Genomic DNA, 9,108 nt, shown 5'->3' with positions numbered 1-9,108 from the left:
GTCGCGCTACAGGCATTCCCAATTGCAAGATGAACCAACTCGCCCAGCAGAACGTTTTACGGCAGCCTGCACGTTCGCAAGAGTGGAGCCGCAAGGTAGAGCCTGGTTCCAATGGTCGCTCACACCACGGCGGCCGGCGCTTGCTCCAGATGTATCCAGACGGGCCATCGTCTTCCTCCTGGCTGGCCAGGCGGGCGGACGGCGGCATCTGTCATCTTTGCCTCCTTCCAAACTCGCACCACCCATCTTTGGGACATACCTTCACTGCGGCTCTGCTCTCAGCGATCTCCAGTGGCCCAGTTCCCTGCCGCTGCATTGCTACCCAGCTGCGCGGCAGCCATGACGGGAGCCTCGGACGGCGCTCTCAGATTCCTTTCCGTGCATCTGCTTGTAAGTGCTACAGTGACTCTGTGTTTTCGCCACGCTGCAACGGGCAACGCTCGTCATCGGACCATCTCCCTCGCTAATAATCCGGCCTGATTAATTGCATCAGGATTCGTCACCACAAACTGATCGGAAATTACAGAGGAAGCGGCCATTGCACTCGCTCTCACCTCCTCCTCTGACACCAAAATTCTCTCCGGCTCAAAATCCGCCCTATTCAATTTTACAAAAGGCTTGATATCCCGCATCGCGGCTCGGATTCTACGCTTCTGGCACCCCACCCACTCCGTAACCCTTATCTTGAGTTTCGCACACGCAGGCCTCCCTAGTGACGAGGATGTCCACTCTCTCGCCCGAGGTATCACTTTCAGGGCCATAGTTTGACCTCTTCCACCAACCCAGGAGTGTCTGCTTACGTTCAGAGATATTATTACCTACTACCGAGATACCCGGCGCGTTTACGCACCGCCGGCTCCCTCCGTCACCTTAACCCAGGCCTCCCACTGGCTCCAACTCCAGACCCGAACCACTCCCTACCCTATTCTCCTTCATTCCCGCTACCCCGATCAATTCCTCTATTCCTGTAAGCTCTGCGGGAAACCGGAAGAGTTTCTTCACGTCCTTCTCACATGTCCTACTTTCCCACACCCTTCATCCCCAACCACGGCGGAGTCATACTGGGAGACTCTCCTGGCCACCTCCGCTGCTGCTGACCAGCGCCGGATAATTACCAGCGGAGGTGGCCAGGATAAGGGTTGCCTCGTGCCATGTTAGGGGTTTCCACCCCCCCCCCCGCCCCTCTATATTGCTTGGCAGTAAACGTTTTCCACCACCACCACCGTCGCTACTTTCGGATGGCGGTTCCGCGCGTTGCGGCGGCGGCCGTCGGTGCTTGTGGTGGTTGACGCATTCAGGGATCTCCGTAGTTTCTTTTTAGCTCCTGATGGGCAGGGAGTGCTGTGCGCGTTGGGGGCCGTAGCGTGTACACACGTGCTCACCGGCCTAGCTCCTCGAATGCGCCACGGTTCTGCCGCTAGCGTTGTGTCCAAATAGATAATACTTCTCCCGCTTCTGCCCCGGCTCATCGTCACCGCGTTGAACTGGCCGTCGCTTGCGGTGCCGGTGTCCTATGAAGACCGATTATCCTGGATTGCGCCGCCTAATACCCCAGGTGGCATCTTCACCGTGCGTTTTGATCCTTAACTGTCCTCGCCGCACCCCACATATTCGCCTTTGTCGGGCGCGGTATCTTATCTTCTCTTTTCATTGATTTCCCTCCTTACTGTTATTTGTACTTTATTCAGGTGGTTTCTGTACCTTTCATATCTGGCGCGACCAAGGTGCATTCACGTCACGGCCGTGCAATAAAGCGTGCTTCTTAGCGTCTTCTTATCTCTCTACTTTTGTTTCATCTTGTGCAAGCGCACTTAATAATATTAATAATAATAATAATTGGTTTTGAGGGAAAGGAAATGGCGCAGTATCTGTCTCATATATCGTTGGACACCTGAACCGCGCCGTATGGGAAGGGGTAAATGAGGGAGTGAAAGAAGAAACGAAGAAGAGGTGCCGTACTGGAGGGCTCCGGAATAATTTCGACCAACTGGGGATCTTTAACGTGCACTGACATCGCACAGCACACGAGCGCCTTAGCGTTTTTCCTCCATAAAAACGCAGCCGCCGCGGTCGGGCTCGAACCCGGGAGCTCCGGATCAGTAGTCGAGCGCGCTAACCACTGAGCCACCGCGGCGGGGCCGCACTTTCGTCCAAAAGAGTTTTTTTTTGTAATTTTTAGCAATGCAGTGTGCAAGGAAGCGATGTGCCAATCATTAATTTTCAAGTATTCTTTTTCAATGTCAAAGGCTCCCTTCCTTATACAGATTTTAGAACTGCATGTGGATGTGTCTATTTAGGCAGCAAACTTGAATAGCTTAGAAACATCCCTGCCTTTCCCTCCTCCTCTTTATCTATCTGCACCAGGATGCTGCTGCAAGCTATTCACATTGTGTAATATGCTATTTATTCTTCACAGATTTGTAACATTCTATGACTGTCTGCAGGTAAAACTTCCTGCAGGTAAAAAATCAGGGGTGCGCTTTGTTCACCTAAAGTGCGGTTAGCTGAAAGCCTTTAGCACAGTGTTGCTGCTTTTGTCACAGATGTGTGGTGAGGATGGTGATTAAAGAATACAAAGTGTAATGTTTAGGCCGCATCCTTCCAGATGGGCGTTCAGGAGGCGTCTGGCAAAATTGCCTGGAGAGCGCTCCTCTCGAGCGATGGTGGTGCCACTAAATGATGTCACACGCTCATCAGCCACACGGCTTTACCATTTTCTTTGCGATGCCACTAGGCTTATCTCTTGTGATCACGGCTGCGCGCAATTGGTTCCGCATTAGAGGGCGCTTCAGCTTCGTCTTTAACATTAGGACGTGACAGCGTGTTCCAGCGGTGCCAAGGAGTCCACGGAATGCCATCGCCCGTTCGGTGCGACGCTCGCTTCTTGGACAGTTTATCAAAATGAAAGGAAGTGACGCCTGTCTCGCATATCTCGGTGGGCACCCGAACCGCACCGTAAGGGAAGTAAAATGAAATGAAAATTTCTTTAAATGAAAGGAAGTGAAGCCTGTCTCACATATCCCGGTTGACACCCGAGCCGCGCGTAAGGGAAGAAAAATGAAATGAAAATTGGTTTTAAGGAAAGAAATTGACCCATATCTCACATATCAAGGTGGACACTCCAACCGCCTTTGATTGACAGCTACAGTGTGACAAATTTAGCGGACGGACAGACGGGCGGACGGACAACGATGAGCCATTAAAAGCATTCATTTTAATACGCTAGAGGACTTTATGCCTTTCTGGGCATTTTTTTGCCCTATAGAGCAATCTCCGAGTTCTGTGCTAACTTAGCACACGAGAATGGAAACTCGACCGAAGGCTCCGACGCCTAACTGGCTTTACAAACAACAATCTATGCCTATGGGGACTAACCATCTGTGCGAATTCTGACATCTGAGCTTCAGATCGAAATTTCCAGCACAGTTTTTTAGAGTGTCGAGCTTACACTGACGAACGGTCAAAGTAAAAGTTGAGACAGCGGACCCTCGCACCAATGCCAGTGGCACTAAAATATCCTTCGGGCTTCTGCGCGTTACCTTTACATTACCGCCATTCATTTAACTTCTTGTGCGTATGCCTGGAGAATATTTGACTCCACCACAAACTTCAATTTTAGGTATTTACCTCCTTAAATGCATTCTCGCTAGCAACATGCTCCCATTTTTTGTAAATCATGCAATATGTGCCTATCGGCTAACCCGCCGCGGTGGCTCAGTGGTTAGGGCGCTCGACTACTGATCCGGAGTTCCCGGGTTCGAACCCGACCGCGGCGGCTGCGTTTTTATGGAGGAAAAACGCTAAGGCGCCCGTGTGCTGTGCGATGTCAGTGCACGTTAAAGATCCCCAGGTGGTCGAAATTATTCCGGAGCCCTCCACTACGGGCACTTCTTTCTTTCTTCTTTCACTCCCTCCTTTATCCCTTCGCATACGGCGCGGTTCAGGTGTCCAACGATATATGAGACAGATACTGCGCCATTTCCTTTCCCCAAAAAACCAATTATTATTATTATTATTATCGGCTAAAATATATTTTTAACATTGAGCATTTTCTATCTTGTTCATGTAGGATGTCCTAGACCAGTAGATCACATGAACAATCCTCCGCCCATCAGAAAAAAAATAGAAAACTCTGCCTATGGGATTAATTTATGTGCTTCATTTGGGAATTAGGAACATAAAAGTCCATCTAACCGAACAAGCCTAAAAGCACCATTTGAAGAATGTGTGACCACTCAGCATACTGCATCAGGGCTTACATGAAGTTTATTTCCATTCCTCTGAAAAGCGATCTTTTCCAACAAGTATGACTCTTCACCTTGTCTGTAAATAATACACCAAAATTAAGCAGCATATCGTTATTTCCACATGGTACAAAGGTTTCCTCAGAATTTTTAGCCCTTGTTATAGCTTCCTCAAGGCAAGGCTTCGGCGCTCAAATATGCTTTCCTTTCGAAGTGTAAACAAAACAACCACCATAGTAGTCAAGACGCCATTGCTCCTTGGTACACATGAACCTTGTTTAATCGTTACACGCACGAAGTTTCACTGCTTCCGGAATGAAAGCATGGACTGCGCTTTTCGAGAAGAGAATGTTTATTCCGTACTACATCATTACAGCCTTTTTTTCCTGCAGTACTGTCATTCGACACTCTGAAGTGACAAGAACGTCACGCAATGCGCAGTCTGCCTGAAGAGAAACCGGGCTATCCCGCCCAGGGGCCACCGGCTCCGTACCCGCCAGCAGCAGCACCAGACGTGGAGGCCCAGGGACCGGCCCCCCCGTAGCGGCCGCCTGCATATCTGCCCGCACCCGGGGCTACGGCAGGAGCCGCAACGGGATTGGCGTTGAACACAGCGTCGGCGCTGGCGCCAGGGGCGGTGCCCGGCTCATTGGTGTCCACCGTGGCACGGAAGCCGCCGGCGTCGGCCACGTAGCTCACGGTCCGGAACAGTCCGTTGGCGTCCCGGTAGCCGTACGAGCCGGTCTTGGCGTTGCTGGCGTCTCCCTGCTCCTTGTGGAACAGCCGCGTTCCGAACTCGTCTGTGTTGTCGTATCCAAAGCTGTAGGGCTGGGGAGGCTACCGAAGGCAGTGAAGGAATGAAAATTGCGGTGAGTTTGATATAAACAAAATGTACCTTGCATCGTTATTGTAAGGCTTTCATTGAAGGTTTTAAAGTACAAGACACACAGAAGGCTTCATGGAAGCCACGAATGCTGATTAGAAACTAGGTTATTGAAAAACTAACAATCCGGGCTTGGTTGCTTTTGCTCCAACAAAAAAAGTTCCACGGGTTTCTGTTCGCACAATGTGCAGCACTTGAATCTACCTCAAGGTACTTCGTGCAAGTAAGCTTGTAAGTTTTATTCAATCGGCTTTCAAAGGGTAAGTGGCGTATACAAACTGCAAAACGTAGCAAGCATGCGAATGATGCCCCAAATACCTGTCATATTGTGCTCTAGAACGTTGTGTAAGTGACCGGCACATCTCCAAGAATTTCTTGCCGTCTTCATCTCGTTATTTTGCGTAATGATTTAAACTGCGACCAAACTATATCAAGGTGCACGTCATATTTGCTTCTGGTATTAGTTAATTTGAAGTCACTGGAAAAAATTTATGCTTGAGGGGACAGGAAAACTTTTAAGACCGGCGTTCTGCGGGCAATTTATTAGATTTCATATTTCATATGCGGAAATATTCGCACTCAGATAGATTAAGGCGGGCCGGGTTGAAAGTTTTGTAACTTTTTTTATTCTTTAAGGTTTGAAAGTTTGCGCTTAGAAAATGTAATAACAGGCTGCCGCCTACCCAGGATATTTAGGCGAACGCCTTTTCTGAATAGGCATGCTTTATGGCAGATTTTTATACCAGGTTTATCGGTGCGTCAGGGCGCGCTATATTAATTTATTTGTCACATAGCACTCAGTTGTGGATCTGAATATCTCTTTCACATCAAGATTACTTCCGCTATGTATTAACTCATTTTGGCGATGAAAATATGGAGGACTGAGGTGTGCATGGATTGCTTTTGGCTTTTCTAGGAGTGAACATTTTACACTCGTTAAGCTGTAATGCTTCTTGAAACACCGAAATACTTAGTTCAAGAAGGTAGAAACGAATACGATATATTTTATGCTGCCAGATAGACGCATGCGAATACTGCTGTTCATGTGGAAAAAAGCTTACGGTTCACTGAGTTTGATTCGACCAAACATCCTGCACGGCATTTTGAAGGAATTTCTACAAAGTGTCTGCGTTTGATCTCCTCGAAATGCTTCAACTTCTATAGATTCGTCCAGCGATATGCGCCACGGAAACTATGAAGAGGTGAGGCTCAATGTGCTACTTCTTTTACTAGTGCGAGCGGCATTCCTTCCGCGTTTTAGTTCACAATGCTCATCTTCATCTCAAATATGTTCACTTCCCCTCAATACAGCCCTCTAATAGCTGTACTTAAGCGGAGGCTGCGGCTTAAGACTTTTCCTCCTTTTGATGTACTTACTCCCATTACAGTACTGCGGAGCATCTGCTCCGCGGGAGCTTGTGCCCAGCTTGAGTTAGCATTAATGTAACGAGGTTGCATACCTCTCACTGCGCAGTACTTTTCCAACATAAATCCTTGCGTCCTAATTCTTTATTCGCTTAGCGCCATGAAGCGTCTAGTGCAGTTATCGCTTTAAGCAGGCCAGAAAAAATTCATTATTACGTGGTGCTATTTAGTGTAATGGCATGTATACAGTTTGGGACACTCCCTGTAGTAAAGAATACACACGTAGGAGGCACCTACACCGGAGAAGCCAGGAGCAGCTCCTGCCGCAAAGGTGGGGCCCCGGAACCCTGCGCCTTGGAATCCATGGTGAAGGCCTCCGCCAAACACGTTCCCCGCACTCACGAAAGCAGTGCAGGAAAGCAGGAGGATTGCCTGGCGAACAGGTAAGCGAGAAAATAGTTTCGTCCTGGCCAACTTTTCATTTGTGACCACTTGTGAGAAAGGTTCTTCTATTTCTGGTAATATGGACGTGGCACATGAATAGCGAAGGCGCGCTTTTGCTTTTCTTCAAAGCGTAGCATGAAAACTTGCGTTAGCGACTTAAGCGATCGCTCATCTCAATTAAAAGTGACGTTAAAAAGAGAATATTGCTGCATCTAATGCAGGAAGTGGTGCTTCCGATCTTACACAGACGACTCTTCTGTAGTCATCAGAGCTCTCACATCCTATTTAGCCACTGCTGCTTTATCGACTGTTTAAAATCAGAGTCCTACTTTTCCACAGAGAATATTGAAAGTTCTCTAAATTTTGAAACCAGCTCCCGGTAACAAATTTTGGCATATTAAGTAGCGATCGTGTTAAAAACAAAGGGACGTCCTTTCAAAAGATGGCGCTTCAAAATCAGCGTGCGGAGAGAAAATATTAGGTTTTCTGGGTTTAACGTACCAATCGACTCAGGTGATAGAGACACCGTAGTGAAAGGCTCCGGACAATTTCGACCACCTGGGGTTCTTTAACGTGCACTGATATCGCACAGTAAACGGGCCTCTATGATTTTGCCCCCATCGAAATGCGACTGCCGCGGCCGGGATCGAACCCGCGTCTTTCGTGTCAGCAGCAGAGTGCCATAAGCACTGAGCTACTGCGGTGGAAGTGAAAATATTGTCGCCTTGAAAGCCGTCAGAGAAGCCAATGGTAAAGCAACGAACACATTTCAAAATTCCCCAGTTACTCTATCAGTGAATGCTGCCATCCAAACCGCCCAAAATGCACTCCAAGCTAATCAAGCTGCACGTGGGTATGAGGAATACGTTAACAATATATACCCGAACGTCCGAAGCGATTTCATCACATGAGCCTGAGCGCCTTCGTTTACTTGGTAAGGAAATGTGTGAGATGCCTTGTTAGTGTACATGTGCATCTAAATTAGAAAGGTAACAGAGAACTAGCTGGTTAGTAGATTGATCGCTGGAAGCTAAACTTCCCCTCTCGTGAAATGGAGCTTTAGTTCTTCCTATCAATAAGTTCATTGGTAACCTGTTGGCAACGACAACTAAATGTTTCCAGTAAAAAATGGCAGCACTTTTCCGTGATGCACCGCGAATGCAGACTATGGCTGAGAACTTTACTCCTATCTTTCTCATTATTTGGCGAGGAACCGTTCACACTCAGTAAGCTTCCGACGATTCAAATTAAACGCTGGTCAGAACAAGACCCGTACATTCAAAGATTGAAATTGAAAGCTTACATTGAAAGGGGATAATTTGCATTTTAATTTCTTTGATAGTCCAAAAACATCTCGAAGCCCGATAAAGTTGATAAAGCGTGTTTAGCGTTCATCGGTGAAAGAAGCCTTATATATCCCAAGAGTTGGCTTGCGCGTGCGCAATCATGAATTTATCAAACGTATTATCACGGAATTGCTGACCTTGATGCAGAGTCCTAACTGTCCTCATCCTAACCAACTTTACTTTTTCTCTCCATTGAAGAACACGACGCTTTATCCACTTATCCAAGAGCAAGTCAGTTACTTTTTCGTGCCTTAAACGAACCCTACAACCTCTATTGGCCGCACACTGCGATACCGTAAATTTTCTAATGAACACAGCCCACAAAAAATCTTCAGTTCTCCAGCATCGCTAACAAGGGAAAATATTGAAGGCTTTGATTGAGCATTATGGGCTGTAAGATGACAAGACAAACCACACAACATTACTCCTCATCCGGGCTATGATAGTTCGTTCATGGGAAATTTTCTACGCTGCAAGGTATTATCACCTAATTACCTCTTACCTTTGATATCATATCCAAAGAGCGCGTCTTCACACTGACGGTGTTTAGGGCGGGATGGGATGCTTGTAGACAGCAAGGGTACCGCGTCCAGCTTTTATACACCTGACCTGACGCTACGCCACCACCGCTCTCCTCGGAACAAGGGATTGGAGGAAGCCCCCGCTCTCTCGCGTAATTTGGTCACGGACAGCGAGCGTCAGAGGCGGTGTCGTGATGAGCAGCGTCTTCATTCTTGCGGCGTTTACGCCGTCAGGCCAGCCGCGTGATGGCCTCGTTAGCAAATACCTCCCACGCTGACATCGAGAACAGAGCGGCCCAACTTCA

General features: G+C 48.0%; 1 protein-coding gene across 2 annotated transcripts; it reads right to left on the bottom strand.

The window, feature by feature from the left end:
- Positions 1-4,351: 4,351 nt before the first annotated feature.
- LOC144123003 (uncharacterized) lies at positions 4,352-8,899 on the bottom strand. Of its 2 annotated transcripts, none has more exons than XM_077655931.1 (3): positions 8,785-8,899; positions 6,775-6,924; positions 4,352-5,081 (listed from the first exon to the last, which is right to left on the bottom strand). In XM_077655931.1, exons 1-3 carry the CDS (start codon positions 8,794-8,796, stop codon positions 4,707-4,709), a joined length of 537 nt encoding a protein of 178 aa, XP_077512057.1. In that variant the 5' UTR covers positions 8,797-8,899; the 3' UTR covers positions 4,352-4,706. The 2 variants fall into 2 exon arrangements, with proteins under 2 accessions (XP_077512057.1, XP_077512058.1); XM_077655932.1 differs by having other exon boundaries at positions 4,377-5,081; positions 6,790-6,924; positions 8,785-8,898.
- Between the last annotated feature and the right edge of the window lie 209 nt (positions 8,900-9,108).

Source organism: Amblyomma americanum, chromosome 3 (genome assembly GCF_052857255.1).
Source record: "Amblyomma americanum isolate KBUSLIRL-KWMA chromosome 3, ASM5285725v1, whole genome shotgun sequence".
NCBI classification, from domain to species: domain Eukaryota; kingdom Metazoa; phylum Arthropoda; class Arachnida; order Ixodida; family Ixodidae; genus Amblyomma; species Amblyomma americanum.
Note: the sequence above shows the minus strand (reverse complement) of the source record. Positions and strands in the feature narration are given on the sequence as shown.

Bases quoted from the DNA above. Each gene is read 5' to 3' on its own strand.
- LOC144123003 (XM_077655931.1), bottom strand. The intron at 5,082-6,774 runs GTGTGTATTCTT...TGCCTTCGGTAG, and splicing joins CCGGTGTAGGTGCCTCCTAC to CCTCCCCAGCCCTACAGCTT.